A 21,759-nucleotide genomic window follows, 5' to 3' on the forward strand; every position below is an offset into this window, starting at 1 on the left:
TCTATTAGATGTGACGCATATACAAGGTGGCACATAACCTATATAGGTCGACACATGACTTGTATAGATCGGTCCATAGATCAAAAATCTTGAAAATTTGTATTTCTTTCTATTCCTTTTGCTTCTCACTTGTTTACATATATATATATATATATATATATATATATATATATATATATATATATATATATATATATATATATATATATATATATATATATATATATATATATATATATATATATATATATACTTGGTACATGCATCATTTTCTAGTAAGGTTTCTAGAGAGTAAGACATATACGAAACAAAGATTTGAAATCATTCTCATCATCTTCAACCTCTTTCTATGCATACACATAATCAAATTAAACATAATCATTTTTTGATTGGGTCTCATCTAAATTAGGGTTGATAACGTCCAATTTAGGTTGTTTGTACTGTAAATTTGGTTGAGAACTTTGAGGGTTTCAAATCAGAAAACCGAGTTGGGGTTTTCCTTCAAGATCTTTTAGGGTTTAAAGGTTTTGGACAAGATTACGCAATTTAGATCCGATCAAGTGAAGTCTTTAAAGAACAGGAGGTTCTTGCAAAGGAGTAATGTCTGACGGTGGATCGCATTGGTAAATCTTCGATTTCAACAAGTGTGCATTTTCGATTTGATTGAGTGAAAGATTTGAAGAACAAGGGGTTTCTTGCAAAGAAGTAGCGTGAGACAGTGAATCGAAGCGACATTGTTGGTTACTTGATCAAGCTTTGATCAAGGGAAGATAAGGTGTTATAATCAACATCAAACTTATGATTTGCAGAATTGGATTGCTACATCTCTCTTGTATACATACATTTGAAAAGTAAGATATATTACACCATCTCAATTCGAATTCGAATTGAGGGAAGACGTACTCATAACGAGATCGATTGACGAACTACTTACACAAATCCTTATGGACTCTCTCTCTTTCTCTCTCTCTCTCTCACACACACACACACAACACATGCACACACACAAATATATATATATATATATATATATATATATATATATATATATATATATATATATATATATATATATATATATATATATATATATACACACACACAAATATATATATATATATATATATATATATATATATATATATATATACACACACAATATATATATATATATATATATATATATATATATATATATATATATATATATATATATATATATATATATATATATATATATATATATATATATATATATATATATATATATATATATATATATATATATATATATATATATATATATATATATAGATCATACATAAATTTTTGTTAAAATAATAAAGGTATAAATGGAAGAAAAAGTTACACGTTAAAAACCCTAGGCTAGTTAAAAAAGCTACACGCTAAAAGCTAAATTATTGTTACTAAATAGAGTTTTTTTATTGATTTGAACTTAAATGTTAAAAGTTAAAAACTAAAAACTCTTTTTTTTTAGTCTTACCAAACAGAATCTAAGAGAATTTCACTTAGTATGTAATCAATGTTTTTGAATAATTAATCAGAGACCCATTTTCCAATTCAATATTGTATCAATCATAAATAATTATCTCCATGATTCAGTATTTCCCCTCATCTTGATCTTTGTTATTTCATAAAGTTTCAACAATGGTCGACATTAACAAATCTTCTTTATCATCAAAGGCTTTGGGGTGTCTCCATCACCAATCACAAATTCACTATCATCTACGGATCCTTTTTCATCTAAAGATCTTAAATAACTTGTACGATAGTAACCTCTTATATCATCCTCACACATAAATTTGTAGTGAATTTGAAAATCTCTCTAATATACTAAAACATAAAGTTCTCGTCACAATGATGTAATATATGAAGAATATGAAACTTGGATCGTTCAGGATAAATCCTTATTCATACATGGCTTCTAGAAAAAAAATTGAATAATTATGACACAAATGCTTGAATGATGTTTAGAATAAATTTCACAAACACTTCAATGTGATTTTGATTAATTACTATCAATTGGTGGTCACACCACTGAGCAACACCAAATTGACGTCACTCTATGGAGCATGTTTTTTAATTTAAAACGTTGAAGGTCAATGCCTCCACAAAATTCAACTGGAGTATAGATCCAGGTGGATCTAACTTACTTATTGCCTCTCAGTCTCTCAACAATTTTCCCAAAACCAAATTTTAATTTTCAATGTTTTTTCTACATATGGAATTCTTGCGAAAACAACATATGCAATAAAATTTTGACACTACGTGGATATATGCTTAGAAAAAACATATTGAGAAATAAGATATTTATATATGAAGGGAAAACATCTTTTATCTTTTCTCAAAATAGTGGATAAATCATTTGGATCAATATCACAAGTATCATAAATTTGAGAATTTTCAACAAGGGAATCATTTTTAGTATTTACCCTGACTCATGCAATTCAAACTGCTCTTGAATATATAAGATTTACTTTTTATTTGATACACCGAATTGGTTCTAAAGGCGTTGATTTATGCAAAATAGAAGATAATGGAGGAACCAAACTAGAATTAGGAGTATACTCAAGACTATGACTATGTGTAGACTTGGGAATAGGACTAGGAGTAGGCTCACTCAGAATCTGCGATAACTTAGGTTCAAATGTACACTTAAGACTAGCAGTATTTTCAAGACTAGAAACCGAGTTAAGATTAAGACTAAATTCATTCAAAATAAGAACTAAGTCAGGTGTTATAGGAAAGATACGACCAAGGAACAAAAACTCAAATTTAAAGTTAGAGTCATTCATGTTCTCCCCTCAAGTTAAGGATGAGTGAAATAAGATACTATTTCATTAAAAAATGACATATTTAAAAATATAGTACTTACGATTAGGAGGATCATAACATTTATACTCTTTTCTATTAGGAAGATACCCCAATGCACATCTAAGAGCACATGAATGCAACTTAGTTTGGCATTGCTTTTAAACATAGACAAAAATAGTATACTCAAATACTCAAGACTCAATACCTTACACAATAGAAGCAAAAAGAAAATTAAAGTTGATAAACTAAATAGGACTAACTACCTATAGTGTGATATGATGCACAGTTAATTAGATAAACAATGATAAAAAATGATTCACCCCTAATATGATTTTGGAACAAACATTTGGAATGGAAGATCTCGACTGACTTCAAGAAAATGCCAAATTTTTTTCTTTGACACCATATTTGTTGGGGTGTCGACAAATGTGAATTTCATAAATGATGCATTATTTACTAGTAAAACTAGAAAAATTATGATGGGCAATTGTGGTATTTCTGATTTATTATTCATCAAGAAAAACCAAACTACTCGAGAACAATCATCAACAAAAACAAACCACCTCGCACCATTAATATTAGAAATAGGGGTCAATCCCCAAACATCAGAATGAATAAGGTTAGATGAGTTAGGATTTTTAGTATAAGTTGAAGGAAAAATAGTTTGGTTATGTTTAGATATTGAAAAATGTCATATTTAAAAGACTTAATAATTTATTTTGAAAATAAATATGTAAAGATACACGTCATTAATGGATAAGGAGGATAATAAAGATAGTCGTGATCAAACCGTATTTTATATATTTGTGCATAAGAGAGATGATATAGTCATTCATGCTTACTAGCAACTCCAATTGTGTCCCTGGTTGCAAGATCTTGAAAAGATTAATGAAAATCAAAATATATAATTATACAATGTAAGCTTTCAAATATAAATAATGTTTTTGATAGATTGAGAATATGAATAACAGACTTATGAGAACCATTTGTAACAATAATATAAGGAATGTTCTAAAGAGACATATTTTTCAAAAGAAATATTGAGAATGAAATGTCATTATTGAGAACTGAATAAGGATCCAACAACTTTTATGAGAATGATTAAACATCTATTTTCAACCGTATTTATTGATACACCGCAAAAATATCATATAAAGAAAATAAGAAAACTAAGATTAGTTAATATTTCCTCTATAAATCGTTTTTTACTTTTCACTTATATTAAAAAATGTAATAATTGTAGTATGAAAAAGATAAATTATGAAAATTTTTACAATATTATTCTTCATTAATGGTATTGAAAAGACAAATTGACATAATTGAAAAGAGAGAGAATAATAAATATTTAAGAGTATAATAGAAAAAATAACGTTATAAAATGACTTAGAATAAAAACGGAGGTAGGATAATTCTAAAGTGGCAAACACATTAAGAGTTGGATAGTTCAGTAGTCACTTTTCAAGCAAAGTTCGTACTAGTACTATTTTCAAGGCTATCTTGGGCATTTCCTTTGCTATCTTTACGTTTCAACTTCAAACTCAAAGGGTTTGAGAGTGTCACTGATTATTTATAAAATGTATTGTAACTTGCTTGGAATTCAAAGTATCTCTTTTGTCTTATACTGTAATAATATGGCATCGCCTATTAAGAAATCTAAAGGTGAGAGTACAAGAAAGCCAAACTGGATTGAACTTCCAATAGACTTGACCAAGAATATACTTCAAAGACTTGATACCCTTGATATTCTTATAAGCGCACGTAATGTTTGTCCTCTATGGTGGCACATTTCTAAGGATCCGTTAATGTGGCGAACCATTCACATGATTAGTAATTTTGACAATTTTTGTTTTGATTTTCGTTGTTTGGAGAAGATTTGCCAGTGTGCCATTGATCTAAGTTGCGGTCATCTCGAAGACAAATTTGGGACTGATGACCTTCTCAAGGACTCGTATATTGCTCATAGGTAATACACATTACTTTCATTTTTTATTGTTCATTTCTAGGTAATGCATATTTTACACATGATCTTAATTTGCTATATTTTATAGGGCTAGTAAACTAAGGAGGTTACAAATATCTAACAATCATGGCATTTCAAATAAAGGGTTGAATCAATTTGTGAAGAGTTTTTCACTATTAGAAAAGCTTGACATTGCCTTTAAGAATAATATATTCAAGGATTCTCTTGAAGTGATTGGTCGATGTTGCCCTATTTTGAAGTCACTAAATCTTGAGATGTTGTCGTTGCACTTCAACAAGTTCTATAAGTTTGGTGATCAGGTTTTTGCTATTGTAAAAATAATGACTAGGTTACGTCATCTTGGATTCTCTGGAATTGTGATTGGCAATAATGAGTTGGTTGCCATTCTTGATGGTTGCCATTTTTTTCACTCGCTTGATCTTCGACATTGTTTTTGTCATCATTTAAGGTGTGAAAGTACTTTAAAAAGGTGCCATCAACAAATCCAAGACTTACAACTTCCATATTTTGGTTATGATGATGAGTACGATGATGGTTTAGCTTATGTGGACATTTTTGAAGATACATATGCTAATGAATATTGGGAGTATTAGATAGTAGTAATTGATTTCATCCAAAATGTTGTTGATGTTACTTTTAAGTAATTTTGTTGAGGACGAATGAAAGAAAAGTTTACATGTTTTGTTGAACAGATTATGTTTTTTAATTTTTCTTATTTAAAATTGAAGTTTTTTTTTTTGATCGAATGAATAGACCCTCCACAAGTCTATTATCACCCTAACTATTAAAAACAGACCTCTTCAGCACAATAGAATATGCTACCCCATATTCCTTAGGATACCGGTATATAAAAAAAGTAGGAATTATTTAATATCACTCTTGCTGGAGTGGCCAAAGTCGTGAAAAAAGGTCATCACACCGCCAACAAGTTTTAGGGTTGTAACTGTATCTCTGTGTCTAATATGATCATACATATTGTATATTTATATGCAAAGGAAGTATACACAATAGGTAATAATATAATTTACACTTATGACTAATTGAGTATCAATCAATACTAATTGATTGATAATGAATTCTCAACACTCCCCCTCAAGTTGGATTCTATATATTGTATGACTTGATCTTGTTACAAATATAATTCACTCGAGAATCCTTGAGATTCTTGGTAAACATATCAACCCGTTGATCTCCAGATTTAACAAATTTTGTGGTTATTTCTCCTGACAGTACCTTGTCTCTTACATAGTGACAATCTACTTCTATGTGTTTGGTCCGTTCATGGAAAACCGGATTGGAGATCAAGCCCTTCTCCCACTGGGCCAAGCACCCACTTGTGATCAGAAGCACATTAATAAAATAAAATAACAAAACAAAAGTTAAAATGGAACACGCGCGCAGGAGAACCAATCGAGACACAACAACACTTATTTTCAAATTCAAAAATGCGGGAAAGTGTTCATCTTCAGCCTTTGACACTGAGAACACAAACTCAAAAATATGTGTTTTTCACGGGATTTAAACATGGAATCAATAGCTATACACAACCACGAATCAACATCCACACTCATGAGCCATTGATTGGCTCTGAGTATGGAGTATTTTCCAGAAACTCAGAAGAATAAGTTTGACCTATAACAAAAATTAAATGATGGATAGTGATTAATCAGAACTCAAAACACTGGGTTAATGATCAGCAGATGATTTCGAGTTGAATGGTAACCTGTTTGAGTGAAACTACCTGATCGGAATCAGTTTCAAGTATGAACTCCGATGAGTTGGTGCAACTCAGGTGAGGTGTTGGTAAGGTGAGTTAGTGTTTGGAAAAGTTTCAATGATGTTCAAGGATGGATCTTGGGTGGTTGTTTTAAACTCGAAAACGAGAACTCTATTTTTGAGGGAGAAACACAGTTTTGCAGCAGAGGTTTTCTGGCTTGAAAATCTTGGTTTCTGAGGGAGACACCTTCCCCTATTTATAGGGAAAGTGATTGAGTGGTTTGAAGGGAATAAAGAATTGGTTTGCTTCAGAAAGGTGTGAAGCTCGAAACATGCTCAAGGTTGAAATTTGTTGGACAAGTGTGGTTGTGTTCTGACTTGCTTCCCCCCTCCACTCAATCTGTTTTCATTATATCATAAAAAGGAGGGACTAAAAGGCTTGAATCAGAGCTGCTATGGATTTTGATTTTTGCCATTTTGGGGAAAAAGTGGCTTTTGACTTTGGGTTTCGATTTGGCTCCATGTGACCTTAATCCTATCCATTCTAACTTGCAAGTATGTCTTGGTGTGTTTAGCAACATGTTTGGAACCAAATGGGATAAGAACAAACAAGTTTAGTGGCCTAAGACATGATTATGAAAGTTCTTGCTGATGTATGTCTGGTTTGTGCAACATGGTAAGTCAGCAACTTTGAACCAAGGCCAAATGAAATTGGCTTGTGTGTTTTGCATGAAATTTGTTCGAAATGTTCCTTGCCATGTCCTTGATCATATTCAAAAAGAACCAGATGAAAAGGAGTTGTGGTTTGGAAATGGCAATGTGGTAAAGTGGTGGTCTTGGTCAGGTTTTAGGGCATGCTAGGCACATTGGACCAACTTGGCCAATGCAAAATTTGAGGTCCTTTCTCAATGAATTAGGTCTTGGACCTTGAAACAAAGTTGAAGATGGACTAAAATAGGAAATTTTTATCAAAGAATATCTTGAAAAGCTTGCAAGATGAAAAAGTTATGGACTTTGGACCAAATCATAAGCCATTTTTGCCAAAATGTGACCAACCAACTTGACCTAAAAATGTGACTTTGTGATTTCTTAATTTTCAATGCACAATGGTGGATGTTTGAAGCTCATATGATCATCATGATGTAAAATGAGGCTTGAAGCTTTGTGGAGTGATTTTAGGTCAAGTTCATGGGTGAATCAAATGTCTTGAAAGTTCAAAAACCATGACCAACCCAAATGACTTGTACCATGAATTGAATGGATAGTTGAATGGTGAATTATGGTTGAAAATGAATTAAATTGATTTTGAATGAATGGTGGTGTGATAGGATGATCAAATGAAGCAAGGACAATAATTAAAAGATGCCCAAATTATGGTTTCTTGAATCACAAGTTTCATCAAGAAGCAAGGTCAGACAAAATTAGGGTTTGGTGATGCAAGGGATATATTGATATGTTTCAAAGGTTTGAGGTATGAACAAACTTTTGATTCTGGGGGTCCTTAATGACATGGTCAAGATTCAAGGTGAACCTTGACTTGTACATGCCAAAGAGGGTCAAGAGCTAGGGTTAGGGTCATTGGGTGACCAAATGAATCTTGATGTATCTTCAAAGGGGACTCACCATCCAAATTGGGTTTGGAGAGTGAGTGAGATGACTTGGATGATCCTCCAAGCTTGTTGGATGCTTAAGGATAGATATTAGGGTTAAGGTGGCTTAGGAACACCTCAACATGATTAGAGGGTCTTGAGTTCCATAGATGAACCTCACGCCTTTTGTTTGTGGAACATTATGGATTATTAAGTACAAATGCATATGAGATGACATGTATGGGATGTATGCTCATGAATTAGGGTTAAAGAGGGTGATGTGGAAGTATGATAAATTTGAGGGTATGACAAGCGCCTTGCAAACTTTCTTCTTGGCATCCTTGTGGCTGACTCTCTGAGCATCAGTTGCATTTGCAGTAAGCACAAGAACGTCGTTAGTAACCACTTCAAGGGTTTCATGGAAGCGAAACAACGATGGTATTTGTTTATTCCACCAAATCCAATTCTTGTCGTCAAGAACCGGAAGAAAGTTTGGAATACCACCATTATTGTCGTTCAACTTTGCAGCGATCAATTAACAACCCGCAATCCCGGAAACACGATCACCAATGTGTGATTCTTAAAAACACGATCAAGAAAATCGGAGCTCTAGATACCAATTTGTTAGTGCATGGGACACTTGTGTGAGAGAAGAGTTTGTGTCAAAAAGACAAAGAGAGGGAAGAATAGAGAAAATATGATTATTATTATTATTATTGAATGAGTATAATAGTGCACAATTGAACTACAAGCTATATCTATTTATATACATGTCAAACCCTAATTAACTTTTAGGCTTAAGCCTAACCAAGTAAATAATTTGGATTATATTCACAACAATAAATCCTTATTCATACATGGATTCTATAAAAGAAAATTGAATCATTACTACATAAACGCCTGAATGATGTTTAGAACAAAGTTCACAAACACTTCAATGTGATTTTGATTAACTACTATCAATTGGTGGTCATACCACTAAACAAGACCAAATTGACGACATTCTATGGAGCACCTTTTTTAATTCAAAACGTTGAAGATCCATGTTCTTACAAAAATCAACCAGAGTATAGATCCAGGTGGATCTAACTTACTTAATGCCTCTCAGTCTCTCAAAAATTTCCTAAAAACCAAATTTTACTTTTCAAAGTTTTTTCAACCGATAATGGGATTCTTACAAAAACAACGTATGCAATAAAGTTTTGAGACTGCGTAGATATATGCTTAGAATAAACATATTTTAGAAATAAAATATTTATATATAAAGGGACAACATCTTTTATTTTTTCTCAAAATAATGGATAAATCTTTTGGATCAATATCACAAGTATCATAAATTTAAGAATCTCCAATAAGGGAATCATTTTTAGTACTTACCCCTGACTCATGCAATTCAAACGACTTTTGAAATATATAAGATTTACCTTTTATTTGATACACCGAGATGGTGCTAAAGGCGTTGATTTATGCAAAATAGAAGATAATGGAGGAACCAAACTAGAATTAGGAGTATACTCAGGACTATGACTATGAGTAGACTTGGAAATAGGACTATGAGTAGGTTCACTCAAAATCTGTGACAACTTAGGTTCAGATGTACACTTAAGACTAGAAGTATTCTCAAGGCTAGGAATCAAATTAAGATTAAGACTAAATTCACTCAAAATAAGAACTAAGTTGGGTGTTATAGGAAAATTGTGACCAAGGAACAAAAACTCAAACTTAAAGTTAGAGTCACTCATGTTCTCCCTCGGGTTAAGGGTGAGTGAAGTAAGACACTCTTTCATGAAAAATGACATATTTAAAAATATAGTACTTACGATTAGGAGAATCATAACATTTATACTCTTTTATATTAGGAGGATACCCCAATGTACATCTAAGAGCACATGGATGCAACTTAGTTTGGCGTTGCTTTTAAACATAGACAAAAGCAACATACTCAAATACTCAAGACTCAAGACTCAATACCTTACACGATAGAAGTAAAAAGAAAATTAAAGTTGATAAACTAAATGGGACTACCTACCTATAGTGCGATATGACACACAATTAAACTAAATGGGACTAACTACCTATAGTGCAATATGACACACAATTAATTAGATAAACAATGATTAAAATGATTCATCCCTAATATGATTTTGGAACAAACATTTGGAAGAGAAGATCTCAACTGACTTCAAGAAAATGTCAATTTTTCTTTCTATGACACCATTTTGTTAGTGGTGTCAACAAATGTGAATTCATAAATGATGCATTATTTACTAGTAAAGCTAGGAAAATTATGATCGGCAATTGTGCTACTTCTAATTTATTATTCATCAAGAAAATTCAAACTACTCGAGAACAATCATCAACAAAAAAATAAATCCCCTCGCACCATTAATGTTATAAATAGGAGTCAATCCCCAAACATCAGAATGAATGAAGGAGGTCATAAGAGTTAGGATTTTTAGTATGAATCGAAGGAAAAATAGTTTGGTTATGTTTAAAAATTGAAAAATGTCATATTTTAAATAAAGATGAAAAGATACATGTCATTAATGGATAAGGAGGATATAGTCATCCATGTTCATTAGCAACTCCAATTGTGTCCCGTTGCAAGATTCTGAAAAGATTAATGAAAATCAAAATATATAATTATACAACTTTTATGCTCTGTAAGCTTTCAAACAAATATAGATAATGCTTTTGATAGATTGAGAATATGAATCATGTGTTTTAATTTAAAAGATTGAAACACATTGTTTCCACAACCATTACCCCATGTATGACAACCATTTGTAACAATATTGAGAATGTCATAAAGAGACATATTTTTCAAAATAAATATTGAGAATGAAATGTCATTATTGACACCTGAATAAGGATTCAAGCACTTTTATGAGAATGATTAAACGCATAAATGACGATAGATTTATTTTCAACCGTATTTGTTGATACTTGCAAAAATATCAGCTAAAGAAAATAAGAAAAATAAGACTAGTTAGTAGTAGTTCTAAAGAGGCACACACGCTTTGTTTCCAGATTTCTTGATGGAAAAAAATGAATGCATAATACTAACAAGTGAACAATGTCACAATATTAAATAATATGTTCGTGATGAACAATGCTCGCAGTGAACATTATTTTCTAATAAAAAGTGTTTCTGGATTTCAAAGAAACTGCAATGAAGTTGAACAAACAAAACAAACCATAACTAAGGTGGAAAAATAAAATATATCACAAATGACAATGCTAGAGATTAAGATTTTGTTTGAGACTTTAGAAGGAAGGGGAAGAAATGACTTTGTTAATACAACGATTAAATTAATCTATTAAAATAGAGATAAATTTAAATTTAATAAACTTCTTGAATGAACCTCCAGCCAATAAAACAAAATACTTTTACAGTCTATTATTTTTAAAGTGGTTTATAAATATTACTACTATTATTTTCAGTAATATTTAAACAATAATAAAATAGATTAATACTAACTTGTAACTTTGAGAAATGTTAAGAACTAAATTTAGAAAATATTTTTTTGAAATTTTTTATTGATTTTATCAAAAATTCGTAAGTAATTCTTTTACTTCCTTTTTCAATACAATTTTTTTAATCCTGAGTTTCTTAACATGTGCTTTTAAAATAGAAATTAGCATTATCTTAATAAAATTTAGGTTTAGTTTTTTTTTATAATTTCTAAATTAAAGAAAAACACATTCATTTCAATTCAATTTATGAATCTGAAGGCTAAGAGTTGGATAATAAACTACTCACTTTTCAAAGCCAAATACATACTATTTTCAAGGCTATCTTGGGAAGCCAAATTTAATTGAAAAAGTGTGTGGGACCTTTCCTTTGCCATCTTTACGTTTCCACTTCAAACTCTAAGGGTTTGAGAGCGTCACTGTTTAATTATAAAATGTAATGTAAGTTGCTTGAAATCCGAAGTATTTCTTTTGTCTTATTATAAGAATATGGCATCGTCTAAGAAATCTAAAGGTGAGAGCACAAGAAAGCCAAACTGGCTTGAACTTCCAATAGACTTGACCAAGAACATACTCCAAAGACTTGATACCCTTGATATTCTGATAAGTGCACGTAATGTTTGTCCTCTGTGGTGGCACATTTGTAAGGATCCGTTAATGTGGCGAACCATTCACATGATTGGTAATTTTGACAATTTTTGTTTTGATTTTCGTTGTTTGGAGAAGATTTGCCGGTGTGCCATTGATCTAAGTTGCGGTCATCTCGAAGACATTGCTATTGGAAAATTTGGGACTGATGACCTTCTCGAGTATATTGCTCATAGGTAATACACATTTTTTATTGTTCATTTCTAGGTAATGCATATTTTACACATGATCTTAATTTGCTATATTTGATAGGGCAAGTAAACTAAGGAGGTTACAAATATCTAACAGTCATGGCATTTCAAATAAAGGGCTGAATCAATTTGTGAAAAAGTTTTCACTATTAGAAAAGCTTGACATTGCCTTTATGGATAATATATCCAAGGATTCTCTTGAAGTGATTGGTAGATGTTGCCCTATTTTGAAGTCACTAAATCTTGAGATGCTGACGTTGCACTTCAACAAGTTCCGTAAGTTTGGTGATCAGGTTTTTGCTATTGTAAAAACAATGACTGGGTTACGTCATCTTGGATTCTCTGGAATTGTGATTGGCAATGATGAGTTGGTTGCCATTCTTGATGGTTGCCCTCTTCTTCACTCGCTTGATCTTCGACATTGTTTTTGTCATCATTTAAGGTGTGAAAGTACTTTAAAAAGGTGCCATCAACAAATCCAAGATTTACAACTTCCATGTTTTGGTTACAACGATGAGTACGATGATGGTTTAGCTTATGTTGACACTTTTGAAGATACATATGCTAATGAATATTGGGAGTATTAGATAGTAGTAATTGTTTTCATCCAAAATGTTGATGATGTTGCTTTTAAGTAATTTTGTTGATGACATATGAAAGGAAAGTTTGCATGTTTTGTTGAACAGTTTATATTTTTTAATTTTTCCTATTCAATATTGGAGTTTTTTTTGGATCGATGGAATACGGTTGTATAGAGTAATATGAGATGAAATATAATTCAAAAAAAGTGTTTGGTTTGTTTAAAACTTGATGGAGTCTAATCTAATGAAGTGTATATGTTTCATTATTAATGTCATCATTTACCATTAATTTCTGACTTTTCCTTAAGCACCTCGCCGCGCCATTATGATATATTTAATTCAGCAACATGTTGCACCACGATCACAAATTACAGAATAAGCCCGACTACCACAGGACTACTACGAACTCAACTAACCGAACCAACCCAACAAACATTCTACATTACTTGGCACCACCCAAGCAACCCTAAGCACAACCTTACAGGTGGAGTTATGATCAGAAACAATCTACTTCAACGCAAGCTTCAAACATACCGTGCGAACCCTAAGTATTAAAAATAGACCTCTTCAGCACAATAAAATATGCTACCCCATATTCCTTGGGATACCTGTATATAAAAAAAAGTAGGAATTATTTAACCTTACTCTTGCTGGCTGGAGTGGTCAAAATATATTACAGCTCGTGAAAAAAGGTCATCACACCGCCAACAACAAACTTTAGTGTTGTAGCTATATTTGTGTGTCTAATATGATCGCACATACTATATATTTATATGCAAAAGAAGTATGCATAATAGGTAATAATATAATTTATATTTATGATTAATTGAGTATCAATCAATACTAATTGATTGATAACGGATTCTCAACACTCCCTTTTAAATTGGATCGTATATATTGTATGATATGATTGTTACAAATATAATTCACTCGAGAATCCTTAAGAGACTTGATAAACATATCAGCCCGTTGATCTTCAGATTTAACAAATTCTGTGGTTATTTCTCCTAACAGTACCTTGTCTCTTACATAGTGACAATCTATTTCTATGTGTTTGGTCCGTTCATGGAAAACTAGATTGGATGCAATGTAAAGTGCCACTTGATTATCGCATATGAGTTTTGTGGCCTGAAAGTCTCTCAACCTAAGTTCTAAGAGTAAATTCTTAAGCCATGCAAGTTCCTTCGATATTGCTGCCATAACACGATATTCAGTTTCAGCACTAGATAATGCAAATGTGTTTTGTTTCTTACTCCTCCATGAGATCATATTTCCTCCAATAAGAACACAATATCCAGAAGTGGATCTCATATCTAACGCCCAGTCTGCATCTGAATAACACGTGATTTTAGCATCACCATTATCTTTATATAATAGGCCTCTTCCTGGTGCATTCTTTATATATCTGAGAATCCGAATAACTGCACTTCCAATGAGTATCACAAAGAGCGTTCAGGAACTGACTCATAATGCTCACTGCAAAAGTAATATCTGGTCTGGTGACGGTAAGATAATTGAGTATACCCACTAAACATCGATATCTTTTGGGGTCTTTCAACAGCTATCCCTGACCCGGAAGAAGCTTGACGTTGGGATCCATAGAAGTATCAATCATAATTTATTGTGAAGCGGTGTATGGATCTTATGTCTATCTTGAACCATGAGCATATATATGTTGAGTGGTCGATATCATGAAACATTAAATATATGGTTGACGTACCACAACGAGCATGTGGGTATTTGTTTTGTTAATGAGTTGCGCATGTTATCTGGAGTCCAAAGTAAAACAGATGACAAGATGATCAGTTCAATGCTGCCAATCAACCAAAGTGTCATGAGAAATATACCAACAAGTCCTATTCCAAGAGATGTGCAAGAAGAAGCCCAAGAGGAAAGTCAAGATCAGTTATACCATCAAGAAATCCAACAATCGGAAGAAGATCCTCAACAACAACAACAAGCACCAGATCGTCTGCAAAGTCTAGAGGAACACACAATTGGTATGGCAAGTTGGCCCACTGAAAATTCACCAAACTAGTATGCCAAACCAACTAGATTTTGACAGAGGTTATGGGCATACTATAATGAGCACTGATATCACATGTTTGTTTAGAACTTGAGGGAGCAATTTGCAACTTCTGAAGACATGAAGTCATACTTTAGAGAGAAAGATAAATCTTTAGCCCACATGAGATATCAAATGAGGACAACCTAGACCTGACAAGACCAGGAAGTTTCGGGATGCCATGGATGATGTACACAACTACTTCAACTTCGACAACATGTGATTTAGGAGTTTAAGCATTTTCCAATTTATTTTTAGTATTTCCCTTTTTGTACTTCCATCTAATAAAGAGTAATATATAATTGATAAGTATTTTTCCCCTTTTGTACTACTTCTATATGCTTTACTTAATGAACAACCATGTTGTTGTTGTTTCTTTCAATTAATGATTTGCTACCTTATTAGTGACAGTATTAAAAGGAAAAAGAAAACAAGTCAATAAAAAAGAATGAACAAAAAGATTTTATCAACATAAAATTTTCTGGTGCAGATTGACATTTGAGAAAGAAAAGTGATAACTAACTGAATTGTACTTAATCTCCAGATAGCTTAACATAGAGTATATTTACAATTTTTATTTTCGAGAATTTGCTTTATTTTTGCTTAGTTTATTGGTTTTATAAATTACACATTGAGATATCTGTTTGTGGAAAATTTGAGCCTTTTAAGTCGACCGTATGAAATGTCTATACCCGTTGCTTAACCACTTTGAGCTAAAGCCCTTCTTTAGGTGACCTAGTCTATTACATAGTTATTTGACTTTAAAGATTAAATATTTCCACCTTATTTGGAGTTAGGTAGAACATTTATTTTCCTTGTTCTGTGCAAATGTATAAGTTTGTGGTTTCTCTTGGAAGTTAGCAATGTTTAAGTTTGGGATTGGGGGACTCGAGAAAATTAGTCAAAACAAAACAAAATAAAAATATAAAATATAGAAAATAAAGAATCTAAAGTGACTTATTCAAAAAAGTTTGTGAAAATTGTATGAACTGAAGGAGAAGAGCAATCCAAAACGCAGCGGAATTTAAAAATTTCTCCTTTAGTGATCCTTACGAATGGGCATGATCAGTGATAGAATCGTTACCTCTTGTGGCAATTGAAACCTTTGATGCAAATCTACGGAGCGATCACGAACGTTGAATGGTGACAACGCCTCTACTCAGTCCACACGAACGGATTCCTTCAATCTCAGTGCTAGCTGCTACGAATGAAGACTTTGAGAGAGAGAGAGAGAGAGAGAGAGAGAGAGAGAGAGAGAAACGAAATTACAACTGCACAAATGCTTCTGCACAAGGGTTCTATTTATAGAACCACTTGTGTGGACTGCAAGCTAAAAAGCCCACTTAAGTGTATGTGACCCATATCTTATAATATGCCAAAATCACTTAAGCGTGTGGTACCTTACCATATTTTATATTCTACTTAAGTACATTGTACCTTACAATGTTCTACAATTCACTTAAGTGCACCGTACCTTACGGTGTACCTTAGTTATTCTATCTCTCATCAATCCGTCCTTTTGTGTGTGACCCTGTAGGTTTTCACGGCATTGACAATTATATTAAATCACATATTTAATATAATAAACAGTGAGCGGTATCTAGTAACACATCACTGCTACCCAAGACACGAAAATATCATGTGATATGACAAATCCTTTTGTGATAATACTTATGTGTACAATTAACCTTTTGCCCTTATGTCTATATTGAACACAAGGCATAGACTGTGTCATCCCTGTCCAGTTCAATATTGGGCCCGTAGACATTTATCCTGTTATGCAGGATGGGCAAATTCCATCTAGGTCACTCATGTCCCTCAGCATGCTTTGTGGAGTACCCATCAACTGTCTTTATGGTCATCCAGTTACGGATAACGTTTGATCAGCAATAAGGCAATCGACTCTATATCTAGGGTTCATAGTGGTTTCAGGTCGAAGGGTGGTATACACCCTTATCACCATGAGAATAACTTATGACACTTTGCATAACATTTTATATAGTATTCTCATAGCGGGTCAATCCAGTATAAGTATTACTCTTAATATTCATACTTATGTTTAAGACTTGATAACTCCTTATCCATGATCCATGAGATGTGATCATCATCCTATATACATAATAGTCTTAATGCTTTAATGTTATCCCATTTCACAATAAAGATCGACTACAGATACTTTAAGAATAGTGTCCTTATGTTTAATGGGATCTCATGATTAAGTCACACTTGATACATTAAACGGACTAGTTATTCTAGGGACTTTATTAAACAAACATAATAAAGAAAAATCCTTTTATTATTAATAAATAATTCGATACAAGTACCAAAAGTATTGGCCTCTAGGGCTTACACCAACAATCTCCCACTAGAACTAGAGTCAATCAGGCATACCCCTAATGCCCATAGATCTAGTATGGCCATCATGCTTCTGCTGCGCAAGAGGCTGTGTCAGTGGGTCAGCAATATTGTCAAGTGTAGGTACTCTGCATATTTTCGCATCTCCTCTATCTATTATCTCTCAAATGAGGTGATAACGCCTAAGTATGTGTTTGGATCGTTGGTGAGATCTAGGCTCCTTAGCTTGTGCGATAGCCCCATTGTTATCACAATAAAGATCAATGGGATCCACAATGCTAGGAACTATGCCAAGTTCACTAATGAACTTTTTGATCCAAACAACTTCCTTTGCTGCATTTGAGGCAGCAATATACTCGGTCTCGGTTGTAGAATCGGAAACTGTATCTTGCTTTGAACTTTTCCAGCTCACAGCACCACCGTTTAAGCAAAACACATAACCAGATTGCGATCTAAAGTCATCCTTATCAGCCTGGAAGCTAGCATCGGTGTATCCAATTACAGCAAGCTCTTCTTGACCTCCATATATCAAGAATGAGTCCTTAGTCCTTCTCAAATACTTAAGGATATTCTTGAAAGCTACCCAATGAGCATCAACGGGATCAGATTGGTACCTACTCGTTGCACTTAAAGCATACGAGACATCTGGTCGAGTACATAACATGGCATACATGATAGATCCTATTGCAGATGCATATGGAATCTTATTCATGTGATCCCTTTCTTCCTTATCTGAAGGGGATTGTGTTTTTGATAGACATAAGCCATGTTGCATAAGTATGAATCCTTTCTTGGAATCATGCATATTAAAGCGTCTCAGCACTTTGTCTATGTATGTACTCTGACTTAGGCCAAGCAGTTTTTGTGATCTATCTCTATAAATCCTGATCCCTAATATATAGGTTGCTTCACCCAGGTCCTTCATAGAAAAGCATTTCCCCAACCAAGATTTTACTTGTTGTAGGGTAGGGACATCATTTCCAATGAGTAATATGTCATCTACATATAATACCAGGAAGACGATCATGCTCCCACTAACCTTCTTGTAGACACAAGTCTCATCTTCATTCTTGATGAATCCATATTGTTTTATTGCTTCATAAAAACGAAGATTCCAACTTCTAGAAGCTTGCTTCAATTCATAGATTGATCTTTGTAACTTACATATCATTTGGGCTTCTTCTGGTATGTCAAATCCTTCAGGCTGTGTCATGTACACATCCTCAAGAAGATTCCCATTAAGGAAAGCAGTTTTGACATCCATCTGCCATATTTCATAATCATGATATGTAGCGGTAGCAAGTAAAATCCGAACAGATTTAAGCATTGCAACTGGTGAAAAGGTTTCATCATAGTCAACCCCATGAATTTGTTTATATCCTTTTGCAACCAGTCTTGCCTTATAGGTATGTACCTTACCATCCATGTTAGTCTTCTTTTTGAAGACCCACTTGCATCCTATAGGGTTAACTCCTATAGGAGGCTCTACCAAGGTCCAAACCTGGTTTGTGTACATGGAATCCATTTTAGATTTCATGGCTTCTAGCCACTTCTCAGACTCGGGACCAGTTATGGCCTCTTGGTAGGTCACAGGCTCATCTTGGTCCATGAGTAACACATCACATTGATCAGTTATGAGATATCCATATCTCTCAGGTAGGTTGTTGGTGTAAGCCCTAGAGGCCAATACATTTTGGTACTTGTATCGAATAATAAAAGGCATTCTCTTTATTATGGTTGATTAATAAAGTCCCTGGAATAGATAGTCCGTTTAATGTATTAAGTGTGTCTTAATCATGAGAACACATTAAACATAAGGACACTATTCCTAAAGTATCCGTAGTCGAGCTTTAGTGTGAAGTGGGATAACATTAAAGCATTAAGACTATTATGTTTGTGGACTGATGATCACATCTCATGGATCATGGATAAAGAGTTATCAAGTCTTAAACATAGGTATGAATATTAGGAGTAATATTTATACCGGATTGGCCCGCTATGAGAATACTATATAGAAAGTTATGCAAGGTGTCATAAGTTATTCTCATGGTGATAATAGTGTATTCCACTCTTCGACCTGAAACCACTATGGATCCTAGATGTAGAGTCGAGTGCTTTATTGCTGATCCAACGTTGTCCGTAACTGGATAACCATAAAGACAGTTGATGGGTACTCCACAAAGCATGCTGAGGGACATGAGTGACCTAGATGGAATTTGCCCATCCTGCATAACAGGATAAATGTCTATGGGCCCAATATTGAACTGGACAAGGATGACACGGTCTATGCCTTGTGTTCAATATAGACATAAGGGCAAAAGGGTAATTATACACATAATTATTATCACAGAAGGTTGTGTCAGATCACTTGCATTTTCGTGTCTTGGGTAGCAGTGATGTGTTGCTAGATACCGCTCACTGTTTATTATGTTAAATACGTGATTTAATATAATTGCCAACGTCACGAAAACCTACAGGGTCACACACAAAGGACGGATTGATGAGAGATAGAGTTACTAAGGAATACCGTAAGGTACGGTGCCCTTAAGTGAATTATAGAACATCGTAAGGTACGTTGTACTTGAGTAGAATACGAAATATGGTAAGGTACCATGAGCTTAAGTGATTTTGGGCATATTATAAGATATGGGCCAAAATACACTTAAGTGGGCTTTTAGCTTGAAGCCCACACAAGTGGTTCTATAAATAGAACCCTTGTGCAGAAGCAAAAAATTTTGCGGTTGCATTATTTTCGTTTTCTCTCTCTCTCTCTCTCTCTCTCTCTCTCTCTCTCTCTCTCTCTCTCTCTCTCTCTCTCTCTCTCTCTCTCACTCACTCACTCAAAGCCTTCACTCGTACCAGCTAGCACTGAGATTGAAGGAACCCGTTCGTGTGGACTGAGTAGAGACGTTGTCATCGTTCAACGTTCGTGATCGCTTCGTGGATTTGCATCAAAGGTTTTGATCGTCACAAGAGATCTGCACCAAAGGTTTCAACCGTCACAAGAGGTAAATATTCTATCACTGATCATGACCATTCGTAAGGATCTCTAAAGGAGAAATTTTTGTTTCCGCTGCGTTTTGGACCGCAATTCTCCTTCATAGGTGACGTATCCTGCTTGACCTATGCTAGTCTTGTTCTACTTGAGTAGGTTGCTCTTCCACAACTACTTGTGTTTCCTGCTCTACTTCCTCCATAGGTGTATCAATGCTTTGTGATTCTTGAATTTCTTCAAGCTCTACTTCCCTCCCACTGATTCCTTTGGAAATAAAATCCTTTTCTAGGAAAACTCCAGTTCGAGCGACAAACACTTTGCCCTCAGAAGGATTGTAGAAGTAATACCCTCTTGTTTCTTTAGGATACCCCACAAATAAGCATTTGTCAGATTTGGGCTCAAGCTTAGTTGAAATTTTTCGTTTCACATAAACTTCACAACCCCAAATATTCATGTAAGATATATGTGGTTTCTTACCACTCCATATCTCATATGGTGTCTTCTCAACCTTTTTGGATGGAACACAGTTAAGTGTGTAAGCTACTATCAATAGTGCATGTCCCCAAAAGGAGTTTGGAAGATCGGCGTGACTCATCATGGATCGGACCATGTCTAAAAAGGATGGATTTCTTCTCTCAGATACACCGTTCCATTAAGGTGTTCCAGAAGGAGTAAGTCGGGATAGGATCCCGCACTCTTTCAGATGGTCATCAAACTCTAGGCTTAAATACTCACCACCTCGATCTGATAGAAGAGTTTTAATATTCTTATCTATTTGGTTTTGTACTTCATTCTTGATTTCCTTGAACTTTTCAAAGGACTCTGATTTGTGTCTCATTAAATACACATAACCATATCTACTGAAATCATCAGTAAATGTGATGAAGTACTGAAAACCTCCTCTGGCTGGTATGTTCAATGGTCCACATACATCAGTATGTATGAGGGCCAAATGATCATTACCTTTTTCACCTTTTCCTGTGAATAGAGACTTTGTCATCTTTCCAATTAAACAAGATCTGTATGTCTCATATGACTCATAATCAAAAGATTCCAAGAGTCCATCTTTATGGAGTTTGGAAATGCGTTTCTCATTTATGTGGCCTAATCGACAATGCCAAAGGTAAGTTGGATTTAACTCATTAGGTTTCATCCTTTTAGTATTAATGTTATAAATTGGCATTTCAAGATCAAGGACATATAGTCCATTGTTCATTTGTGCAGTAGCATTGAATATATCATTCAAATAAATAGAGCAACAATTGTTCTTTGTTATAAATGAAAAACCAAACTTGTCTAAACAAGAAACGAAAATAATATTCCTGCTAA

General features: G+C 33.7%; 2 protein-coding genes across 2 annotated transcripts; both read left to right on the top strand.

Annotated features, from left to right (window-relative positions):
• Positions 1-4,466: 4,466 nt before the first annotated feature.
• LOC127080160 (putative F-box/LRR-repeat protein 9) lies at positions 4,467-5,409 on the top strand. The gene is made up of 2 exons (XM_051020491.1): positions 4,467-4,798; positions 4,884-5,409. Exons 1-2 carry the CDS (start codon positions 4,467-4,469, stop codon positions 5,407-5,409), a joined length of 858 nt encoding a protein of 285 aa, XP_050876448.1.
• Positions 5,410-12,010: 6,601 nt separating this feature from the next.
• LOC127088122 (putative F-box/LRR-repeat protein 23) lies at positions 12,011-13,075 on the top strand. The gene is made up of 2 exons (XM_051029038.1): positions 12,011-12,419; positions 12,496-13,075. Exons 1-2 carry the CDS (start codon positions 12,085-12,087, stop codon positions 13,019-13,021), a joined length of 861 nt encoding a protein of 286 aa, XP_050884995.1. The 5' UTR covers positions 12,011-12,084; the 3' UTR covers positions 13,022-13,075.
• Positions 13,076-21,759: the final 8,684 nt, after the last annotated feature.

This window comes from Lathyrus oleraceus, chromosome 5 (assembly GCF_024323335.1).
Source record: "Lathyrus oleraceus cultivar Zhongwan6 chromosome 5, CAAS_Psat_ZW6_1.0, whole genome shotgun sequence".
Classification (NCBI taxonomy): domain Eukaryota; kingdom Viridiplantae; phylum Streptophyta; class Magnoliopsida; order Fabales; family Fabaceae; genus Lathyrus; species Lathyrus oleraceus.

What these genes read in the sequence shown, in the direction of transcription:
- LOC127080160 (XM_051020491.1), top strand. Translation starts at nt 4,467, where the DNA reads ATGGCATCGCCTATTAAGAAATCTAAAGGTGAGAGTACAAGAAAGCCA. An exon ending in GACTCGTATATTGCTCATAG is followed by an intron (nt 4,799 to 4,883) that starts GTAATACACATT and finishes TATATTTTATAG; the next exon opens with GGCTAGTAAACTAAGGAGGT.
- LOC127088122 (XM_051029038.1), top strand. Translation starts at nt 12,085, where the DNA reads ATGGCATCGTCTAAGAAATCTAAAGGTGAGAGCACAAGAAAGCCAAAC. An exon ending in CTCGAGTATATTGCTCATAG is followed by an intron (nt 12,420 to 12,495) that starts GTAATACACATT and finishes TATATTTGATAG; the next exon opens with GGCAAGTAAACTAAGGAGGT.